Source organism: Rhinolophus ferrumequinum, chromosome 17 (genome assembly GCF_004115265.2).
Source record: "Rhinolophus ferrumequinum isolate MPI-CBG mRhiFer1 chromosome 17, mRhiFer1_v1.p, whole genome shotgun sequence".
NCBI lineage: Eukaryota > Metazoa > Chordata > Mammalia > Chiroptera > Rhinolophidae > Rhinolophus > Rhinolophus ferrumequinum.
In genome coordinates this window covers 6,475,941-6,500,098 of record NC_046300.1, presented here as the reverse complement: position 1 = coordinate 6,500,098, position 24,158 = coordinate 6,475,941, and the positions used below count along the sequence as shown (strand labels likewise).

Below are 24,158 nucleotides of genomic sequence, written 5' to 3'. Positions count from 1 at the left end.
GAGAAACTGCTCAGGTGTGAAAAATGTTATTAAGGAGGATTTTAGAAAATGTTTCTGTTGTGCTTTTGTGCTTTCATTTGAACAAGAAAACATATCTCAAGATAAGTAGTAGTCAAGAAGGCAGCGTCTTCTTGCCCATCAACCTTAAATTGGACCCTGAAGTAGGATTCTGTTTCCAGTGGAGATTCCATCAGGGCCTTATCTCATGGCTGCTCCGAGGGTACGGAGGTCAATGAACAGAGCTACAAAGTTGTCACAGAGCATTCTGTGTGCTCCCCTCAGGATTTTTGGCCTGTACTCCCTCTATTCCTCTCTCTCCTCCTTTCCTCTTTCTGTCGCATTTTGGATTTGGCCTTTGGGAATACTGAGTTTTACAAAACATTTGAGCTATAACATATCCTTATACCAGAAAGAGTGAGCCTGGTTGCTTTGCAAAAGATTTCTGTAAAAACTACCCTAATACTAAGAGGAATGACGCACATCTGTTTTAAACCTGTTGTTTTGTTCCTCTTGCTTTATTTTTTTCTGCAATCCATTTGATTGTCGTACTTGTTTAAACTCCTGGTAGTAGCTTCTTGCTAGCAGCCCTCTTTGTCTTTGGCACAGCACCTTAAGTAATTGTAGGTGTAGGTGCTCTTTTTAGACCACCTTGAGCAGGGCAGTTTGGGAGACTGGCAACACTGTCAAGAAGCAGCATCTTTATGGTGGTCTCTAAAAACTCCTTATGGGTCCATTGCTTCATGAATTTCTTTAGACTTGACCTTGTGCATCTTTTTATCAGAAGCCACCTCTTTGGGGTGGCAAGTATTTTGAGTTGGCTGACTACCTGGAAGTTTAAAAACAAAACCAAACAGAAAAAACAGTATGGTGGAAAGAAAACCTGACTTTTTGGTCCCCTGTATGTTGCTAACTAGCTCCGTGATCTTTGCCAGGCTGCTCCGTGTATCTCAGCCACACTTTCCCATGTGGAAACAGGTTTTGTAGCTGCCCTACTCGTGAGGATTGAGTGAGATGACATTTGAGAAGAATGCATTTGTAAGCTGTAATTGCTTTGTGGATAAAGAATACTATCCTGATAAGCAGTAGTTCGCAGCCACTAGTCGCCTCATTCTCCTGTGCTGTGTTTGGAAGAAGCACAAACCTATGAAGAGGGATTGCTGGTTTTTCGGTGTGAGTTGTATGCACGAGCCTCACATACTTTTCCCGCCTTTTGATCCTGCCTCTCTCTCTTCATGCTTTAATGAGATGATCTGTTATGTCACACAGCAGCTGTATTCTCAGTACAAAGTTTACCTGTGACTGTGCTTGTGTTGGCGCTCTTCAACAGAGATGCAAAGCTCCTGGCCAGAAACATGCTGTCCATTTCCTCGGTGCCTCCCCAGCAGCCTACGAATCCTGGGGCTTAGTGATGAGCGAGTGGAGCATAGTGGAGTCTCAATTTTCTGACCCAAGTCCTTCTCACAGGTTGACATCATGAAATGGAGTTAGGAAGTCTCCAAGAGCAGCTGCTGAAAGGGGGAAATGGAAATGTGCGAGTTGAATTCAGCAGCCGTCAGACCTGGAGTACGCTCCTCTACTGTCTCGGGGGAGAGGAAGGACTTGCTTTGCTGTTCAGGAGGGCAATTATCTCTCGCTTTTTGCAGCTTCACATTAAGACCCCTTGAGGTGTACTTAGGAACACCTGTATGTGACTGTCATGTGAGGGCTGTGGGCTTGGGAGGATTTTAGCAGGTTTTCGTCTGATTTAAACTTAATCCAGCACTACTGAGAAAGGAGGTATCTTTGGGTTTACTTTGAAATACATGGTGCCTCTCTAGGAGCCAGACCTGGTTAATCAAACTTGTGGTCTTCATGGTACCTTTGCTTTAGTAGCTTAATAAATGACCCAATAATTCAAATGATGAATTAAAATTGTAATGTGTGAAGATGGTAGATGATAGACAGTTAAAAGTGGACAACCAAAAAGGGATGAATTCTTCCTACCCATGTATTAATCCAGCTCCCCACAGGTCACTTCCCTAGGAGATACTGGCATATCTTTGCTCTGTGAAACGTGAAGAAGGGGCATTGCGGGGGTGTAGGGAGGGTGTACTGTGTGTCACACTCACGCGTGGTGCGCTGGGGCATGAAGTCGTAGAAGAACGTAGATGGTTGTTCTCATTCAAGTTGTTCCTGGGTCTGTGTATTCTTATTAAAACAACAGTGATGTTAAAACCATTTCATGTTCTTTAGCAGTGGTCTCTGGCAGCCTTATGTCTAGCCGTGTGCAGGTCGAAAAGAAAGCGCTTAGTCGTAAGGGACTCTGAGGAATAAGAAATCATTGTCTTTGTAAAACATGAAGTAAAGGTAATCTTCTCAAAGTTGACATGCCAGTGAGTACTTCTGGCAGATTTCCCTACATCAACAGAAAGTTACCCATAGCTCCTGGAACTGCGTATTTGTTACTTGAGAAGTATAAAGTGCTCCTTGCCTTAGAAATACCTGAGTCTACTAATGCCTCCAAGTGGTGAAATCAGAATTTGCAGTTGACTGTGACACAGTAGTGCCTTTCTGGTGGCACTTGTTCACTGTTCAAATGTCAACCCACGCATTATTAAGGGCTGGGTGTATGAGGTGTAACCAAAAATTACAGTAAAGGTTTAAATTTTTAAAAATTTATTACAGTAAAAGACACGTTGCCATTAATCCGCCTAAAAATACTCCCCCTCGCTTCAAACACACTTATCCCATCGTTCTTGCCACTTTCTGAAACAGTTCTAGAAGTCCTCTTTCGTGAGTGTCTTCAGTTGCGCTGTCGTGGCTGCCTCGATGTCCTGAATTGATTCAAAACGTTTACCTTTCATGGTCATTTTGACTTTGGGGAAGAGCCAGAAGTCACACGGTGCCAGATGCAGTGAATAAGGTGGATGAGGACACACCGTAATGTTTTCATTTGACAGAAATTGCCATAAACCAGAAGCGATGTGTGACATGGAGCGTTGTCATGATGGAGAATGAAACCATTTGCTCATTTCATGTTAAGGCGTTGTTCGTGATCTATGATTTACTTTAAAACACACCTTCTCTCAACCGTAGCTCATACCCACTGGCAGCACCAAACAAGTTGAAACTTGTCACATGCTGTTACTAAGGTTCAGCGCGCGCTTCCTGTACTGAAGATCCCTGCCTTTCCATGGGATGGCACTTGGCAGCAGCATTCCCCGTCTTTTTTGATCACACCACGTACGCTGTACTCTATGACAGCAGTACCTGCTCCAGAGTCAGTCTTCCAGGGATAGTTGGATCCATTCAGTCTTTGGTTCACAAGCACTTACCAAGTTCCTTTTCTGTACCAGGTACTGGACGTGGTAGGATAATAAAAGGTCACAATTTAGCCTGGCTGCTAAGATTTGGCCCAGCAATTGACAGCTAACACTAAAGGCTATCGTCAAGCCGCAGGTTCTGAGTGCAGTGACCATGCCCTTTGAAAGCGTGGTCTTTCGGGAGGTTGAAATGAGTTGTGAAATATTACTACGTGACAAACAAGTGGGATGAAATGAGTGACTCTACCCCGTCTCATCTTGCCTGCTGGTGCTGGTCCTCGTCTGGCACTTAAGGCTCGAAATATATTTATTGAGCCTTCACTATATTCCATGCTAAGCTCTTACATGTGTTAATTTACTTAATTGTCATAACCACCTTATGAAGTAGGTACTGTCATTCCTACTTTACAGATGAGGAAACTGAAGTGCAAAGAAGTTAAGGACCTTGCTGAAGGTCACGGAGTGGAGGCAGGATTCAAATTTAGGGAACATGCCCCAGAGTCCTATGTTTTTAAATGATGTGATACACTGTCTCTGGTGGAAGCATACCATCTGGTGGGTAGAGCTTGGCAGAGTGCTATTCCCCTGACCCTTCCTGCCTGCAGCGCTTTTCTCTCTCTGGATTGGCTCCTCTCCCTAATACTGAGTAGCAGTTGGTGAATGCGGCAGGAGGTCCTACTCTGTTGTCCCAGATGTGAACCTGCCTCTGCCTTTAACCAGTTGGGTGACCTTGCTTCTCTGACATATTTCCTCGTCTGTAAAGTGGACATGATAATCATTTAGGGGGTGAAATACGATGACATACTTAACAGTTTCTGGCTCTGAGTAAGCACTTAATAAATGTTAGCAAATTTTTATTATCATCGTCCTCTAGCCTTGAGAATGAGCCAGGAAACAATTTCTCAGAAACCAGATTCTAGAAGCTAGGTAGGCAGTCAGTTTTCCTTTGGTTTTGACAAGACAATAATTTTATTCTGTGTATTTCTCTTGACTCTTTTGGTGTGAAAAGCAGAGAGGTAAAGCATTATTTGACAGATGTATGGATTCAAGCAAGAAACTGAGGTCCAATTGCAAAGAAATGCCTTGTATAACTCAGAGCCCTGTCTGAGGAGACACAGAGGACCCTAGAGGGCGGAGAAGGAACAGCGCAGGGGCTAGTTCCAGAGTCGCATCCTCGGTTAGTTCACTTACAAGTGTGGGTGAGGGTCCCTTGTCAGTAGGCAGAGATATTTTTCCCCTGCTTTAACACGTGTCTGCTGGTTAGTGTTTATTAAACAAAACTTACTTTTTCTTGATGTGAACTGGAATTTGTGACTTGTCCAAAAAAAAATGCAGAGGCAGAGGAGTTCTATAACTGAAGGCTTGTTGAACCCCTTTCTCTGCCTGTTCCTGTGCCAGACTTTCTCAAAGTGCTTATTTGCCAGTTGTTGATTCTCAGATTGCATGGCTGGCTCACTCTGTAGGCTCCAAGCCGGAGTGCTGCTGCTGCCACCACCACCACCACCACTGCTGCCACCACCAGCCGTGCAGTTTCCTCATATAAGGATGTGACCTGCCATGAAGCTTTCACCTTCCTCCTTTCTTCCCGTCTTCAGTGTTGCACCTCTTTCTCCTGGTGCTTTTGCCATGCAGCCAGTGTTGCAAAGAAAGTTTTCAGGCACCAAAGTTAAGAGCCCTTCCTCCCTCTCCAAGGAGATTTCAGTTAGCCGTGGAAAAGAAGATAATTGAGGGGCTCCTGTGCCTCTGTGCTGCAGAAGGAAGAGTTGGCTTCCGGATAGTGTGTGAGCTCCCAAGCCAGGTGGGGAACTTGCTGGGGCTCCTCTGAGTGTTCTGCCTGACCTGTGGAGGAGTAGACTGGGCCTAACCTGCCCAAGGACAGCGTCCCAACACACCGGAACCACGGCCAAAGACATCTCTCACTCCCTTTTTCTAAGCTTAAGCTTGCTCTCCCATCCTGCCCCAAGTCTGGGGCTTAAAACAGCCATTTCCTTTTGTTGATGAATTAGCTCACTCTTTGTAAAATGTTTCAGCTTAGGGACTGGAAAGGCTCTCTGTGCCTTCCTGTCTCTCTATGTCTCTGAGGGTTGATGTTGATGGCTTCTGTCTTTGTCTTCGCAGGGAACTCTAATGATCCGTGACAAAGAAGTCACCCTCGAGTATGTACCAAACCTGGATTTTTGGTATTGCAAACGGGTAAGTGCCAAGAATTCCTTTCCTTAGAAGTAAGGATCTGGCATCACAGCTCCTCCATGTTTCGCGGAGTGCTACCTGAGTGTGCTTTGCCATGAGCAAAGCTCTTCTTCCATGGTTCACTTCAGGTGAACAGACAGTCAGGGCAAGGTCATCCATAGTTCCTGCTTCTCAGCTTCTGCCTGTGGCCATGGAGGGTCCATGCTTTTTGTTCATTATGAACTAAAAGAATAACAGTCCCTTGATTTATAACCTCTTTCCGGTTACCTTTCCTGGGGGTGACTACAGGGGAATTAGTGTTTGGAAAGGTAGATTTAGAGAGGCTTATTCTGTGGGATGTGTACATTTTTTGGATATTTGGAGGTTTCCAAGGATATAGAACTTCAGGTACCATGGCATTTTACCTCTGTTAAACTCCATATTCTTGTGGAATGGCATATTAAGAGATTTTAGGCTATACTCATTAGAAGTCTGGTTTGATTGCAGTTGACCATGAAAATACAATTTGTCATTTTTTTATTGCTACTACTTAGTTTCAAAAATAATTATGAAACATGTATAAAGTTTCTGAGCCATTATTTTATTATAGAACTTAATAAAAGTCAGTAAAAACTAGCTTGACATTTTATTAATGTCAGTGAAATATAATTTGTATAGCTGTGGTTGTCATTCACCAAAGCACTCGTATTTCATGGATATATTGTTCCCTTAAGAACACGTGTTAATTTAGGAAAACATTTTAAAAATTGTAGTAAAATACACATGACATCAAATGTACTGTTTGAACCTTTTAAAAGCATGTACTTCAGTGTCATTAAGTACACTCACAATGTTGCACAACCATCAATACTGTCTAGTCTAGAGCTTCTGTATCACCCCAGAAGGAAACTTTGCATCTATTAAGCAGTCACTTCCCATTCCCCTTTCCTTTAATTCCTGGAAACCACTAACCTTTCTATCTCTGGGTTTGCCTATTCTGGACATTTCATGTAAGTGGTGGAATCATACAGTATGTGAATTTTGTGTCTGCTTTCTTTCACTTAGCATGTTTTCAAGGTTCATCCATGTAGCACGTATTAGTACTTCGTTTTTATGGCTGAATAATACTATATAACTATAACACATGTTGTTTATCCATTCATCAGTTGATGGACACTTGGGTTGTTTCCACTTCTTGGCTATTGTGAATAAGACTGCTATAGTATTCATGTCCAAGTTTTTATTTGAACACCTGTTTTCAGTTCTTTTGGGTATATATACCCAGGAGTGAAATTGTTGCATCATGTGATACTTTTGTTCACCAGTTTTCCACAGACAGTAATAGCTGCATCATTTTACATTCCCACCAGCAATGTAGAGGATTCCAATTTCTCCACGTCTTTGCCAACATTTGTTATTTTCCATTTTTTTATAGTAGCCATCCTAGTGGGTGTGAAGTAATATGTTGCTGTGGTTTTGATTTGCATTTCCCTCACTAGTGATGGTGAGCATCTTTATGTGCTTGTTGCCTCTTGTGTATCTTCTTTGGAAAAATGTTTATTCAAGTCCTTTGCCCATTTTTTGTTGTTGTTTTTAAGATTTTTTTATTGGTGAAGGGGAACAGGACTTTATTGGGGAACAGTGTGTACTTCCAGGACCTTTTTCCAAGTCAAGTTGTTGTCCTTTCAATCTTAGTTATGGAGGGTGTATCTCAGCTCTAGGTCCAGCTGCCGTTGCTAGTTGTAGGGGACACTGCCCACCATCCCTTGCGGGACTGGAGGAATTGAACTGCCAACCTTGTGGTTGAGAGACTGCACTCCAACCAACTGAGCCATCTGGGAGGCAGCTCAGCTCAAGGTGCCGTGTTCAATCTTAGTTGCAGGGGGCGTTGCCCACCATCCCTGCGGGACTCGAGGAATTGAACTCGCAACCTTGTGGTTGAGAGCCCACTGACCCATGTGGGAATCGAACCGGCAGCCTTCGGAGTTAGGAGCCCGGAGCTCCAACCGCCTGAGCCACCAGGCCGGCCCTCCTTTGCCCATTTTTAATTAGGTTGTCTTTTTGTTGTTATAAGTTCTTTATATATTCTGGACGTTGATCCCTTATCAGATATGTGATTTGCAAATATTCTTTCCCATTCTAGGGGTTGTCTTTTACTTTCTTGATTGTATTCTTTGATGCAGAGAAATTTTAATTTTGATGCTGTTCATTTTATTTATGATTTTCCTTTGTTGCTTGTTCTTTGGTGTCATGAAACCATTGCCAAATCCAAGGTCATAAAGATTTACCCCATGTTCTTCTAAGAATTTTTTTTTTAACTTTTATTTATTTTTTTAAGTGTGTTTTTCCAGGACCCATTAGCTCCAAGTCAAGTAGTTGTTTAAATCTAATTGTGGAGGGCGCAGCTCACACTTACCCATGTGGGGATCGAACTGGTAACCCTGGTGTTACGAGCGCTCTAACCAACTGAGCAAACCGGCCACCCCTCTTCTAAGAATTTTATAGTTTTTGGCTTTTATATTTAGAACTTTGACTTATTTTGAGTTGATTTTTGTTCATGATGTGAGGAAAGGGTCCAGATTCATTCTCTGGCATGTTGATATTCACCTGTCCCCGCATCATTTGTTGAATTAACTGTTCTTTCCCCATTGAATGGTCTTGGCACCCTTCTTGGAAAACAATTGACCATGTATTTAAAGGTTTATTTCTATAGACTCTAAATTTTATTCTGTTGATCGATATTTTTATCCTTATGCCAGTACTATCCTGTTTTTTATTACTGTAGCTCTGTAGTAAGTTTTGAAATTGGAAATGTGAGTCCTTGCAATTACATATAAATTTTAGGATCAGCTTTTCCATTTCTGTCAAAAAGGCCATTAGAATTTTGATACCATATAACATTTTAATATTGATTACGTGTATGTCTTGGGATTATGGGTGATTCCCCCTCGCTTATATTTTCCATATCAGCTATCATGCACTGTACTGTTTCTTTCATCATCAGAGATGGGGGGAACTAGCATTAAAGAGAAAATTTGACTCTATTTTCTGTTAACTGGCATAAAACAAATGCTGATTTCTGATGGCAGAGTTACACAGCTATTGCCAGGACTGTTGCTTGAAGGAACAGAATGGCTTGGTTACATTGTCCTATAAACTGACAGGCCACTTGCCTGGCTGTCTCAGGGGTACTTTTTAATTTTTGTGCTTTTTTTTGGGAAGGGTTGAGGTGCCAACCCTGTATGTGATCTTTGGCCTGATGTGGAATGTACTGACTTTTTAAAACAGTCATAGCAGTATTATTCACAATAGCCAAAAGTGGAGACATCCCAAGTGTCCATCATCTAATGAATGGATAAGCAAGATGTGGTATAACCATACAATAGAATGCTATTTGGCACTGAAAAGAAATGAAGTACTGATACATGCTACAACATCAGTAAACCTCAAAAAAAACTATACCAGACACACAGTCATATATCGCACAATTCCATGGAACTAGGGGTGAGGATGGAAAATGAGTCTACTAAGTTTCTTTTTTGATGTTGAAAATGTTCTAAAGTTAGATTGTGATGATGGCTGCACTATATGTGTAGTAGAAATCATTGAATTGGACACTAAAATAGGTGAATGTTACGGTATTTAAATTGTACCTACTGAGGGTGGCCAGTTAGCTCAGTTGGTTAGAGCATGGTGCTAATAACACTGGTTCGATCCCTGTATGGGGATAAAATAAACCGTACCTACTGAGGTTAGGATCCTGGCTCTGCTGTGATAACAAATAGCCCCCAAATCCTAGTAACTTAAAACAACAAACATATTCTTTACTTATGTTGAGGCCTGTGGGTCATTGCTAGCAGATATGCTCCATGGGTCTCATTCTGGGACCCAGGTACAAGGAACAGTCCTGATGTGAGACTGGTATTCTCCTCGCTGAGGGAAAAAACAAGAGGCTCATTCGCACAAGTAGTGGCTCTTAAAACTTCTGCGAGACCTTTGTAGGTCACGTTCACTCACAGTCCATTGGCCAAAGCAAGACACACGGCCTAGGATGACAGTGGAGAGGGGAAGTGCACTCAGCCTACAGGAAAGCACCCCAGTCACTTGACAATGGGCAGGGCTGTGTGTAGGGTCTGCTTACAGAGAAGGGAACAATGAAATCATCAGCTATAATGACCTTACCCAAGTTACGTCACCTCTCCTGGGCTGTTTCATCATCTACACAATGGAGAGATGATAGTTGTCCGGATCAGTAAGTGACGGCATGTGAAGTAGGCCCGGAACATGACGTGTGCTGTTTAATCATGAGCCACTACTGCTGCTGCTGTTACTGTCCTCGCCTCTCCTCCATCTGGCATACTCTTACCCTATCAGGCCCTTCTCAAATAGCGTCTTCTTCATGGGTCCTGCTCTTTGGTTTCCTGCCAGTTAACACTCTGCCGTCATAGCACTTGGAAGAACAGTGGCAAAAGTTCAGGGGCTTGTGGGGCTGGGCAACATGCTTGCCTTTTGCTCATAGGTTCAGACAAGGAGAATTACATTCGCATTACAAGTGTTTCTTCACTGTTCTGAGCTAGAGAATGTTCCTTTTCCTTTTAACATCCTCAAAATAGCTGCCAAAAGGCACGACCTACATACCGTATTTTGCCATGTATAACGCGCTCCTGTGTATAATACACACCCCCTTTTTTGGCCCAAATTTTCTGGGAAAAAATCATTCGTTTTAATTTTTTAATTCAAATTTTTATTTGTTTACATTTAGGTACTTGTTTTTTGTATTATAAAGGAATTTTAGCATTTGTTTTTTAACATATTATGGTACAAGACATTTTATGTACCAGTAACAAATTTATGATATTTACAAGTACACATCATAAAAGGTCAAGAACTCTTCATCATTGCAGGTTCGTCATATATTCAGCAAAACCGGTTATCATATTCCAGGGTATTATTTTACATAAAGATATCATTATTGATTTCTAGAGTTACACTTTTAATTCATAAACATAAATAAAAGAATTTAAAACATTTATATAGATATGGAATTAGTACTACCCATGTGTAATATGCATCCTTATTTTTCCCTCACAAATTTGGGGGAAAGGTGTACATTATACATGGCAAAATATGGTATCTTCCTCCTCCTCCCTTGCCCTTTTTTAAATCAGTGTTTGAGAAAGTAATTGATAAATTCTCAGTTCCATCCAAGCCTGAATGGGGCTGTCATAACCAGTTCATCACTAAATTTTGGGAGCAGACTGTGAGTGGTAATGGCTTTGTGGCAGTAGTATCCATAAACCATCTTAACAGTCCAGTTTTCTTGGTTAAGTTTATTTCCTGTAGAAATTCTTGTCCAGGGCAAAGGCACGTGGGGCTGCTCCAAAGTCCAGCTGCCGTGTTAGAAAGCAGCTCTCAAACAGCAGCATACCAGCGCTGTCTGCCAGCTCTGATGAGTGTGGGGACGTCAGAGTCCTGCTTTCAGGTGATCTGGGATATGGCTTACATCTTTCATTTGTAGCAGGTGTAACTGTGTTTGGATACATATAAGGTTTATAAAAACAGTTTTCAGTCAAATTGAATTTTTTCTCTTGCAGTGTAAGAGCAGCACTGGTGGGCACCGATCCTCGTGTTCATTCTGCAAGTGCCCGAGGGAAGGTGAGTGGCGGTAGAGGTAGTGGTGGAGGTTTTCGTTTGGCGCATGGAGTGAAGCAAATCTCATGCTTTCCTTGGCTTAAAAGTAGTCATGTCTAAATATAAGTTGATCAATAAAGTTCTTGAAAGTGCATTGTGATATCTAACTTCATGTGACTTTGGACCTCAGTCCCACCAGGGAAAGAGATGGGTTTGGGCTCCTGAGACCGCGGTGGCTAAATGAGCCGCCGAGCAGAGTCAGTAGTGTTGCGATTTAGAATGCACGTAAGGATGTTACGTTGGGAAGAGTCTGCGTGGCATTAGTCCACGTGACCCTCCCACCCCCCGCCTCTTTGAAGTTGCTGGGAATCATTTGCTATCGATATTATTTTCTCATTTACACGCTATGTAAACATTTCAGGATCTTCAACAGAAAAAACATTTGTTAAAGTAACAGTAAAAATATAAACAAGAGAAAATAATCAGGATTGAGGGTGTATGTTATTTTTATAGAGGAATAAACCGACCAGGCTTCTTAGTCACTTGACTTTAAATTTCTCCAGAGAACCTCTAAGTAGACAACCTTAAAGAGACTATCAAAGGCACTCGTGACAACAGTCCTGTAGCAATGACTGTCGTGTGCTTGTTTCTGATAGTATCCCTTAAGGAAAGCTAGGACATGACCATAAAATACAGTCCAGTGCAGGGCCAGGTAGCCTTCTACACAGCTTAACTGTTCCACAGTTAGAACGTAGCCTACAACGAGTTTCTTAGCTCGGCTTTTGGCCTATGGTAGAGATTCTACTCTCTAACAAAGGCTGTAAAGCAGGAGTTCTGAAAATCTTTGGGGAAGGCTCTGCGTGCTCTAGAGACCAAACCACCATGTGGGAAGGTGAGTAAATAACTGAGGGTTTTAGCTTGTTGTATTACTTCAGATTAGGCAAAACTGTGTTTTGTCCTCCAAGAAAGTCTTCTTTCTCTGTCTGTTCTAACAAACAAATAGATGGTTTATAAAAACCCTTGGGCACCTTACCAATAAGATGGCTGAGACAACTTTAACCTGGAAACACGTAACACAAGTGCTCAACAGTTGCCTGTTGCTGCTGTTAATCTCTCTGTTGCTCCCATAGAATGTCTCTTTGTGGGCCCCATGGCTTCCTGTGAACCCTCCAAGAATGAATTATTGCAAAAACATGCTCCTAATTAACCGGACAGACTATCCTCCTATAGAAAGAGATTTGCAGTGAACCATTCATATTTTGAAGGACATTTGCTCATTATAATTATTTGCCTGTGAATGAGCTGTATGCAGATAGGTCTGTTCGAGGAGAGAGGGCCTGTGGTCTTACAGAATTTAAGACAACTGTCTCAGTACCATGACCTGAAAGAAGCAAGTCTCCTAGATATATATGTCTGGGATATGCGTTTCGACCCAGCTTCTTTCAAGGGCCATATCTTTGATAATTTTGTTCCCAAATCTGTTCTTATCATTGGTTATAATAGTTAGGTCCAGAGTCTCATGAAGGATTTCTTATATTTAAATGTTTGGGACGTGATAGAAATTTCCTCTTAACAGTAAATGTTTTAAATACTCGCATAGCTATCTTCTGTGAACTATTTCATGTGCTGTCTTATTAGCTTTGTTTAAAGTCTGTCGGGATTTTTTTGTAGGTGTTTCTGAGGCTATTAAAACATTTCAGTGTCCGTATTTGATGTCAGCTAAGGAAGACTCACAGCGGTAGTGTTTTTTAGATAAAACTTGCTGGAGATTCTTTATATTTCTGTTCCTCTAGTGACAGAGGCCAAGCAAGAGTTAATAACCTACCCTCAGCCTCAGAAAACATCCATACCAGCACCATCAGAAAAACAACCCAACCAGACCCCAAGGTCCACCGATAAGGAACCTGAGCCCAGGAAGCGGGAAGAAGGACAAGAACCACGTTTGGGACATCAGAAGAGAGAAGGAGAAAGGTATCCGCCTCCTCGAAGGGAAGGACTCACGTTCCGAAGAGACCGAGAGAAGGAGCCGTGGTCTGGGGAGACACGCCAGGATGGGGAAAGCAAAAGTAAGTGGCTTGTCAAGGCCTGTGCCAGACTGCGACCACCTCAGTTGGGGAATAGATGGCTTGTGTTGTGGGTAGGGACCAGCTGCTTCTCACACCCTAGTAAAACTGCTCGGCCTGATCGCGGAGGCTTCTGCTTTCTGCCGGCCTTGCTGCACTCGTGGAAGGAATCCTCATCCTCCAAATAGCAAGGTGCTATTCAAATGTAGCAGAAGCATAGTTTTCGATTTCCGAGTATTGGTGAAGAAAAATATGAAGTATTTATTTATTTACATATTTATTTAAAATAGAAATTGATTGGGGTGACAATGGTTAGTAAAATTACATAGGTTTCAAGTGTACAATTCAGTTATACATCATCTTTATATATCACATTGTGTGTTCACTACCCAGATTCAGTTCTCCTTCCATCACCATATCGAAGTCTTTATTTGACTAGCATTTTGTTATAGACCCAGCTTTGCCAGAGCAAGTAGCTTCCGCAGTTATCTGCAGCAAAAAAGGGACAGTCAGGCTCTGAGGACTTCAAAAATTAACCTTTCTCTCTCTTTCCTTGCTTTTCTGCATGCGTGCTTGATTTGTTCAGCAATCATGCTCAAACGCATCTATCGTTCCACGCCACCTGAAGTGATCGTGGAAGTGCTGGAGCCCTATGTCCACCTTACCACTGCCAACGTCCGGATCATCAAGAACAGAACTGGCCCCATGGGCCACACCTATGGCTTCATTGACCTCGACTCTCACGCAGTGAGTTTCCCCCACCTTGAAGTGGCCTCGGGACGGCTGCCCATAGAAACCTCAAGAAGGTCCGAAGGACTTCTTTTTTATCACTGGAATTCTCATGTGCCACCTGGTACCATAACAACCCCTCTTGTTCTTTCCTTTGGGCTTCATGCTCATTCAGGTGAAGTGACTGCCCTTGAAACTTAGAACTCTGAGGGGTTTTCCAGATCCACTTTTGTTTTGTGGCATTTACAATTTCCAATTAAAATAGAGGGAGAACTTAGTCACTTGTGAAGAATTTGACTACTGAAACTTGCAACAGTTTAGTGAATTTTCTGATTTCTCAAAGTTGTTTTGTCCAACCACAGGCGGCCTTTGGTTGCTTTAATAGATTCTTACAGCTTGAAGTTTTAGTTGTGGGGCGCTTTTCTATGGAAGTAACATGAAGATATAATGAAAATCATTGGTATTTCTTAGATTTCATGCTCAAAAATCACAAGGAACTTTGTAAACTGGATCTGATGCGAAGATGGTTGCAGCCTAAAAGAAGGGGATTTGAATTTCTAAAATTTATACCAGAAACTGACCAAAAACAAAAAACAAAATCGTGAATCTGAGTTGATTGTCCAGTCTTCTCTTCTGAAGCAAACCTTAAATCTGTGTAATTCAGAAAAAGGCGTACTTAACAAAATAAAAAAACTATTCTGATCAACCCTTATTAAGAGTTGCCTGTTTTTGCCAGTGTGCTCTTCCTGTTACAGTTACTACCAGAACATAATGTCTAGTAAATTTTTCTTTTGAGAAGGAAAATTCTTGTTCAGTTCTCTTTCAGAGGACATGGACTTTTCTCTCTTTGGGTTCACATGTGTCTTTGGTTCCCCAGGAAGCTCTTCGTGTAGTGAAGATCTTGCAGAACCTTGATCCACCATTTAGCATTGATGGGAAGATGGTAGCTGTAAACCTGGCCACTGGAAAACGAAGGTAAGGCAGAGGGGTGGGGTTCCTTTGTGCTGCCTCCATTCAGGGTTTTGGGAGGAAATTCCTCTTCCTGGCGGAAGAGACGGAGGTACCGTGTTTCCCCGAAAATAAGCCCCACTTAAGATCGTCAGCCAGACGGACGCATTTAGTGCGTTATGACGATGTTCCAGAAGAAGATGACATGACTGTATTTGAATAAATGTAGATTGTTGTACATGAAAAAATAAGACATCCCCTGAAAATATGCCCTAATGTATCTTTTGGAGCAAAAATTAATAATAAGACCCGGTCTTATTTTCAGGGAAACACGGTAGTAAGATGTAATGACTTCCCAGTATGGGTTGCTTCAGATACGTGTATATATGTTTTCTTTTTCTGAAGCTTGCCTTCTTCTGACACTAGATTTTTTTTTCCCCTTAAGTAGTAGTACTAAATACTTGAGTCCTTTCCTTCTTGACTGCGTGGTACATTTGGGTCCCAAATGATGATATAGTCTTGGGTGTGTAGACAAATCTTGATACAGCCTTGTCCCTTGGAATCCTAAGAAAGTGCTGCCCTGACTTCCACTCCCCTGACCTTGTTCATAGCGCCATAGCACTGGGAAACCTAATTTCTCTTTACTCCTTCACTCCTCTTGGCCCAGGAGTGGTACCTGGGAAATGGCTGCATCAGAGAAGCAGGCTTACAGGGTGGGGATGGTCGGCACTTGCACCCTCAACTCAGTTGCTGTTTTGTTCCAGCAGATGGCTTTGTAGAAGTCCCACTGCTCCTCCCCTCGGGGTCTGCACCCCCAGACCTGCTTACTATTGGGGTTGTTTCTTTCCTTGCAAAAAGGGGAAAAGAGAGTTTCTTGGCCAGTCTGTAGGGTTATTCACTTTTCAAGTGTCTTTTGGTAGCAGGCACATGACATGTTGTCTTGTTTGTTGCAGAAATGACTCGGGGGACCATTCTGACCACATGCACTACTATCAGGTAGGCTGCAGCAGTCGGGGAGTGCGGTCCTACACTCCTCAAGTGACTAAAAGAGTGATCTTGAATTCTCTCCAGTGGGTGACTGTTAATAAGGTTAGTGGCTTTCAGAAGTTCCAGAAGTGTAACTTGCCTTTCTGTGATAGGGTAAAAAATATTTCCGAGATAGAAGGGGCGGTGGCAGAAATTCAGACTGGTCTTCAGATACCAATCGACAAGAACAACAGTGTGAGTGCCCTTTGTTTTATTTTACTGTTCTTTTTGGCTCGACTGCTCATTAATTGAAACCTTTGTGGTCACAAAGTTAACCAGAGCTGCTGTTGATTGGGGATGTTCATTCAGAGAGCACGCCACCTACAGGTTCTGCACCTGTGTGGCTTGGCCAGCCTCATCATTCTGGGGCTTCAGGGGACAGGGATTAACACTGGCGCTGATTTTATCCCCTCTAGCATCCTCTGACTGCTACATATATGATTCTGCTACTGGCTACTATTATGACCCCTTGGCGGGAACCTATTATGACCCCAACACCCAGGTGAGTTTTTGGCTTTGTTTAACTTGTCAGTGAGCCTTTTAAGGAAAGAAACTATAATTTGTTACTTTGAACATTTTATCCCCTGAATTCTTTGGTTGCTAATTACATGAAAAGAGGAAAAGTTTAAATCTATGGAAACTGAATATTTCTCCATTCAGTTTGGCATGAATGGCATACAGGCAGCTACTTCGACTGTACCTCATGTCTAGTCTGGTGTTTTAAAAAGTCCAGATCTTATATTGAGTTATATTTATTCAGGTGGATTTTAAAGATGATGACTTTTATATTAACTGTTGCCTGTGTGGAAAAATCAATGCCTTGTGGCATTACAGGTAAGAACAGTGCTGCTCTTGGAAAAAGGGACAGTGAGTGGTCTGGCTGTGTCCTGGCCCCTGGAGTAGGTTTTTAGGTTGTTTGAAGGGTCTCAGGCTTGGGGGTGAGAGAGCTGTTCTTTCCCCCAGAAGGGAACTGTGCTCCTCAGGCCTGGAATTAGGGGGGAAGTGGAACATTCCGTAAACTTAACTGTTTCCCACTGTATTGCAGCAAGAAGTCTATGTGCCCCAGGACCCTGGGTCACCCGAGGAAGAAGAGATCAAGGAAAAGAAGCCCACCAGTCAAGCAAAGTCAAGTAGCAAGAAAGAAACGTCTAAAAAAGATGGCAAGGAGAAAAAAGACCGAGGGGTGATGAGGGTGAGAGGACTTGTGAGCTGCTCTCTTTCACCACGTAATTGCAGATTAAAATAAAGGAATCTTCAGCAGGCAGAGATCAGCTTTGAGATGTAAAGTCGCTAAGCAGGCAATCCCCTTGCCTCTTAACAGCCCCAGGTCACTCTCCTTTACAAATGCAAAAACTGGGTGGTAGAACCTAGTGACTCTGCTAAAACCCCAGGCCCTCAGCTCCACAGTTTTACTTTCCTGCCTTTCCTTTTCAGTGCTTGACTCTGTCTGTATGCACAGTTCTGTGGGTGTTATTTTAGCAGCCGATACCATTTCCTTTTCTTTATTAACTTTATGTTCGATCATAAGTATTTTTTCCATGTTTCTATAATATTTTTTTAATTATTATTTTAATACCTGCCTGGTAAAAATTCACAGTAAAAGTGTACCCTTGTTTTCTTCATTCCTGCATTGTTTGTCTCTTCTTTCTAATTTTATGCTGTCATAATATACAGCATTTAGCATTTTATTATATTTCTGCTTTTAAATTATTTCCTTGGGATAAAATTTCAGAATCAAAGCTGATGAATATTTTTACATCTCCTGATATAAAATCAAATTGTTTTCCAAAGAATTATATTGATTTATCCTGACACCAGTTATACATTAGGGAAAATGGATGAATGATTTCAGTTCAATTCATAACTGGTCTTTTTATTTTTTTCCATCTAATGCTGATACTTCTTTAGAGAGAAAGAGGGAGAGGCTGAGAACTTAGACTTTAGCATCACCTTGGCTTAATATTTGGATTCTTCTTGCACTACTTATTTTTTTCTAACCATATTCCCAATCATTTCTAGAATGAGGATATTAATGACTAGAGGATTGTAGTAAAAGCTGAAGGTAATGCATATAAATGTCTTACCTGGTTCCTGACATCGTAATCACTCAATGTATACTAATGTTTAAGGTTTTGTGTTTAAAGGTTTTTCATTTTTGAAATCATAGCAACATTGCAGATATTTCACAAATTAGGAATATCAATGTAAGGAACACCCAAACCTATAGAGAATTTTTATTAAGAGTTCATTTGAGCCAAACTGACAACATGCCAGGGAGCAAGATAACAAATGCTCCAGAGAATGACAGTTTTGCAGCTTCTTTTATGCTTTTGAAATTAAGGAGGGAATTAAGGAAGATTACATGGAGATGGGGGAAAGCAAGGCAGAGGTTGGATTACAGGATAATTAACAAGATTATACTTTCTTGTGAGTTAATATCCCCTTAGAGGGGTATTACTTCTGGCATTTAAAAGGTGTGCTAACCTAGATGCACAAGAACTAACAATGGACAGGGCTGGCTTAAAACCTTTCTCTGAAGAAGTTACATGCCTGGGGTGAGACTACCTACCATGAGCTGCCCATTTAGGAATTTATAATCAGATCACCCCGTGAGGTTACTTCCATAGAACCCCTTTTTTTGTCCACAGGAGGTTTGGAAAATCAGACTAATTTCAACAGGGTTAACTCTTAGCCTAACGTTTATGAGTATTACATGAGAATTACCTTGGATTTGATCAGTTTCAGGAAAATGCCAGTGAGGGGACAGCACCCCCAGAAGATGTCTTTAAGAAGCCACTGCCTCCCACTGTGAAGAAGGAAGAGAGTCCTCCACCAGTAAGGCTAAGCTGCTGCCCTGGGGAGGGCTGGGGCTGGTCCAAATGGGAAAGGAATTTCAAAGGCTGGTGCCTCACTTGGGTCTTGGTCCTTCAGCTCTGTGTCTCACAAGCAAGGACGCTTTTCCTGTCTGCTAATAGGAATATAAATGGAGAATCAGAGACAGCTATCTGTCCTCCTTCCCTCTAACCTGTGCCGTTCCCACCAGACCAGGGAATGTGTGGCCCTTTTTAAGTTATAATCTTGGTCTTGTTAATTCTTCCCTTCTAAATGACCAAGAAAGCCCATTTTCCTGGCCGGATGCTTCCTGTCTTTGGCACTGCGTAAGATCTCTTAGATGTGGAGTTCCTGGCCAGAGTGAACAGTGCTAACATTGGTGCCCGTTTTTTCAGATGCCTTAAAGTGATAGTCTCAATCTAATCACAAGTGATTCTGATTAAATATCAGTGTATAACAATAGTAACCATGCTTTATTGTTTAATTTTGATTGATCATCGGCCGGTGTCCATGCATCATTGTGTAACAGTTTCCTATAAGCTACTGATAAATACTCTGCCTGCTTCCACATTATTAATTCAGTTCACTGTAACACATCCATGCTAACCACGCCTCTGCCTTTCCCTTACTCAGGAGCTGGAGCTGTCTACCTGAGTGCTTATCCTTCACTTGCTGTTAGTCTACTTCCTAATCCCCCTTTTGCTCTGGGGCTTACTATAGCCTTAGTAGAATTTGCTTTTCTGCAGGTTACAGTGACTTGGAGATGGTTGCGATCCCTTCCTCTTTGTAACTTGTAACTCTGTAACGCTTCCGATGTCCTAAGTCAGTTCCCCTTTCTCTTCCTGGTCTTCTCCGTTCTGTTGCTCAAGTCAACTTTCAAGAGAACTTTTCTGCTTGTGTCAGTGAGCAAGGTGAAAAGTCAAGCTCTAACCATGTTGCCTGTATCTGGAAAATGAACAGTGTGGTCAGTGAGCCTATTTTGGACCCGGTTCAGTATTCAAACTAAAAGAAGAAACGAGATGCCCAGAGCAGAATATCCAGAAAACAGACCCCCCGGTATAAGTTGAGTTTGGTGTTAATTCCTGGCCTTCTCCTTCCAGCCTAAGGTGGTGAATCCACTGATCGGCCTCCTGGGTGAGTATGGAGGGGACAGTGACTACGAGGAGGAAGAGGAGGAGGAGCAGCCCCCTCCTCCACAGCCCCGCCCAGCGCAGCCCCAGCAGCGGGAGGAGCTGACCAAGAAGGAGACCGAAGAAGACAAGCTCACTGACTGGAATAAACTGGCTTGTCTGCTCTGTAGAAGGCAGTTTCCCAATAAAGAGGTTCTGATCAAACACCAGCAGCTCTCAGACCTGCACAAGGTATTAGGGGAAGGGGCCCCAACCTTTCACACTTCTGACTCTTAACCATCGCCGAGCATTTCAGGGAATAAAAAAGCTCATGCTGTCCTCCCGCAGCCTGTTTCAGCCCCAGTTCCCATAATTAAATCAATCCAATTCAAGAATGCATTGCTCCTCCACCTTTTGTTCATGAGTTGCTATGTATGAAAGCTGTGCCCACCTTCAAAAAACTCCAGTGCGGGGGTGGCCAGTTAGCTCAGTTGGTTAGAGCGCGGTGCTCCTAACAACAGGGTTGCCCATTGGATCCCCACATGGGCCACTGTGAGCTGTGCCCTCCACAACTAGGTTGAAACAGCTACTTGACTTGGAGCTGATGGGTCCTGGAAAAACACACTTAAAAAATAAATGTTTAAAAAAATAAAAAAAAATCTCCAGTGTGTAGATCCAAGGCGAACAGCGTAGCTGAGGCACCAACCATGGCGCCAGTGCTGACAACCGGAGAAGAGGTCATGGACTAGGAAACTCATTTGCTGGGTGTCTCATCTTAGCTCTGTCACTAACCTCACAATTGGACCTCATATCAGCCCCTTCTCTTCTTTAATCCCTGGTGGCTTCACCTGGTTTTGTCTAACTCTGACAGTTTTCCCCAAAGGTGGGTCACATTCTGCCATCTCTTCACATAGTGAGTTTCTGCTGTAAACCATGGCACGGCAGCTATTATTGGGGTGTTAAATTGACATACATTTTAACCGGTCCGGCCTTGCATTCTTCCCAATTATATGTACTGGCCAAGGAGCCAGATTCTGGACAAATAAAGCCCCTAGGTGGCCTCCTGTTCTAGAATGATTTATTTCACACTCCTTCTCTAGCAGATGCTGCAAGAGCAGGGGAGGGGATTGGCTTTCAACTTTCTCTCAGTACCAAACCCAGTCTTATGTGGCTGAAAGCTTCCCAACTGCCCATGGAGGCTCTGCAAAGCTTCTGGGATTCTGAGAAGCTCCTTCTGACAATCCCTACAACACACTACCTCCTAAGTCCCTTCCATCTTTTTGAAATCCCGAGTCATCATACTGACACCTTTGAATTTCAGCTCTCTGATGAAAATGCTAATAAATGGCTAAAGAGATAAAAAGCAGTTGTTAGGAAAGAGGAACTAGAGGTCTGGTAGATCCACCAACTGAACTGGCTCTGGGGCCATGGAAAGCAGATGTAGCCCCTTTCCTTGTGGTGTCAGGGCCGAGAGCCCCCTCTATGCACAAGAGCTGCTCTGCCCACCATATTTCTTACGTAGTCCTGAGGGCATTGTGGAGTGGGGCTGTGCGTGAAAAGTATGTAACTCTCAGAGCAGTCTGCTCTTTCAGAACCTTGGGGTTCTGGGGGCTTGGAAGCGTGAATAGTGTCTGAGGAGAGTCGGTGGTGGTGGTAGTAGGCTGAGCCTGTGGGCATTTGGTTTTCTTCACTGGTGTGCTCGAATTCTCCTTTCCCATAATTTTTATCTCAGGTAAAGAGATATAAATCAAATTGGTGTCTTTTACATTTTGGATAGAAGTAGAATGCAGTTCCCTTGGGCCACTCCACGTAACTAATCTGTGTGATTGCTGAGCCTAAAGTAAGACCAGTTAGGGATTGTTGCTTGCTGGGTCTTATGATCACTTAGGAGACTGGGTCAGTGGAAGGAGCTTCTGTCCTGAAACAACTATGGGGAAAGGCCTGGAGGCATTTCTAGAACCATTTTTATGAGATCTACCGTATTTTGCTGTATATGATGCGCACTTTTTGGCCCAGATTTGTGAGGGAGAAATAAGGATGCGTGTTATACATGGGTAGTACTAATTCTGTATCTACATAAATGTTTTTAATTCTTCTATTTATGTTTATGAATTAAAAGTGTAACTCTAGAAAATCAATAACGATTATCTGTATGCAAAATAATACCCTGGAATACAGTCATTGGTTTTATTGAACTTACAACCAACTTGGAACAACGAAGAGTTCTTGGCCTTCTATGATGCATAAATACTGTAAATTTGTTACTGGTACATAAAATTTCTTGTACCATAATATATTAAAAATAAATGCTAAAATTCCTTTATAATACAAAAAGCAGCTACCTAAATGTAACAAGTACCTAAATGTATACCAATAAAAATTTGAATTAAAATGAAAGATTTTTTTCCCCCTGAAAGTTTGGGCCAAAAACATGGGTGCGCATTATACACAGGAGCACATTATACCTGGCAAAATATGGTATATTCATAGAACTCCTTCTCTTTTCAGCAAAACCTGGAAATCCACCGGAAGATAAAACAGTCTGAGCAGGAACTGGCCTATCTGGAGAGGAGAGAACGGGAGGTAAGCTTTGGGGACCTGTTGCTGCCAGAACCCCACTCTGCTTTCTAGTGTAGAATTTGTAGGCTGTACCGAAGACAGAGGACGAAGAGGCTCTAAAAAACAGTGTGTACATTTCTCAAAATTCGTCAAACGACATTAAAACAGATGCATTTTATTGTTTATAAGTTAGACCTTAATAAAGTTGATGCTTTTTTAAAAGGTGGTGCTGAGTGTCTCCGGGTAGATCAAATAAACAGCACTCATCTTTCCTGCCCAGCTTTTAAAATCAATGAAGGAGTGTTGGATAGGGATGCTGACATAACATCTTTTATTGCTTAAAGGCTGGAAGTAACTTCCTGTGAGAGCCAAATGGACTTGCCACCTAGACCACACAATTAGGCAAATCACCTACCCAGCCTCAGGCTTCACTGGCCCAGGGCAGGTCTTGTGCAATGGTTAGGAATCTGCCTGTGAAGGCCTATTGGAGATCTCTTCCTCTTCAGAAGAGGAACAGACAGCTGAGCTAAACTTACCAGCTTATTCTTCCCAAATTAACTGGTCGGAGAAGCCACTGCTTTTTCAAGAAGAGTGTCAAGGAGCGATAGATTCCAGGAGTTACCAGTTGAACTCCCTTCACATTAGAAGAAATATCAGGAATAAAGTAGAGCTTCCACACTCCTCTGGCCCTCAGATGGAAATCTCAGATCTGTTCTGCTTATCAACAGGGAAGGTTTAAAGAAAGAGGAAATGATCGCAGAGAAAAGCTCCAATCTTCAGACTCTCCAGAAAGGAAACGAATTAAATACTCCAGGGAAACTGACAGGTAAGCTCGGAATTCTTGATTCAGTCTAGGCCTCAAGACCTAATGATGAAACCATCCCTTTCTCCAACTGTGCTGCTGTTTTCTGCCTCAAGGAGGCGAGGTTATCGGAAGTAGGTTCTGTCTGAACTCCTTGAGCGTGAGGTTCACCCCAGCCTTTTGACCACCTGTCTTTATACAGGGAATATGTATGTTTGCATGGAAGCTTGGCAGGCTGCTTAGCTGCTCAAAGCCAGGGCTAGAGTGGCCATGGTTGGAAACCCTTTCTCTCCTGTCACTCATGCTGTACTTTCTTATGGGTATGATAAGCATGTCACACTCTAGCTTTTTCTCTAGAGAACCTTCACATAGGTTACATATAGGTGCTGAGTAAGTGGTTGGCTGCTGATAGAGATATTTGATCTCTGGCTTCCTGTGCTTGTTTCCAGTGAGTTAGTCCCCACGTCATGAGCCCAGAGATAAAGAGTTTGTCGATAACCCACTGTGTACAGATGCTGCACCAAGTGCAAGGCTACTCAGGTGGACAGACATATTATCTTTGTCTGAACACACAATAAGGAAGGCTTAGGTGACTGTCTCATAGGACAGACACAGAAATGCTGTGGAGAAGGGGAGGGCATTTCAATTGGAGGGAACCGAATACACCATGGATGAAAGAGAGAGGCCATAGTGCATTTGGGAAGTTCTAAGCTTGATGGGGCTAAACACTAGGGGTGCGGGGCTGAGTGACAGGAGATGAGGCTGGCTCAGCAGACAGAGGCCAGTTCATGAAGTTCATGCTCCTTGAATGCCATGCTAGGTCTTTGTCTTAGGGCAGTGGGAGCTTATAAAATGTTTATAAGCAGGTATTGATCTCATTAGACTTGAGCAGATCTCTGTTGGTTAGCGAAAGAACTAGAAGCCAGGGTAGTTTATGCCTGTGGGGAAGAGGGCGATGACGGTGGAGAAAGGCCCCTGAGGAGGCCAG

The 24,158-nt window shown here is 42.6% G+C and overlaps 1 protein-coding gene across 7 annotated transcripts in view; it reads left to right on the top strand.

The window, feature by feature from the left end:
* Positions 1 to 24,158, top strand: part of RBM6 (RNA binding motif protein 6) — a 93,376-nt gene that overhangs the window by 66,545 nt on the left and 2,673 nt on the right. For all 7 annotated transcript variants that reach the window (XM_033132064.1, XM_033132067.1, XM_033132065.1 and 4 more), the window contains 13 exons: positions 5,421 to 5,495; positions 11,066 to 11,126; positions 12,896 to 13,168; positions 13,752 to 13,912; positions 14,772 to 14,869; positions 15,796 to 15,838; positions 15,982 to 16,063; positions 16,285 to 16,370; positions 16,914 to 17,060; positions 18,608 to 18,703; positions 19,801 to 20,061; positions 22,318 to 22,392; positions 23,097 to 23,194. In XM_033132064.1, the coding sequence (XP_032987955.1) occupies positions 5,421 to 5,495; positions 11,066 to 11,126; positions 12,896 to 13,168; positions 13,752 to 13,912; positions 14,772 to 14,869; positions 15,796 to 15,838; positions 15,982 to 16,063; positions 16,285 to 16,370; positions 16,914 to 17,060; positions 18,608 to 18,703; positions 19,801 to 20,061; positions 22,318 to 22,392; positions 23,097 to 23,194 (1,556 nt within the window). The remainder of the gene's footprint in view (positions 1 to 5,420; positions 5,496 to 11,065; positions 11,127 to 12,895; positions 13,169 to 13,751; positions 13,913 to 14,771; positions 14,870 to 15,795; positions 15,839 to 15,981; positions 16,064 to 16,284; positions 16,371 to 16,913; positions 17,061 to 18,607; positions 18,704 to 19,800; positions 20,062 to 22,317; positions 22,393 to 23,096; positions 23,195 to 24,158) is intronic.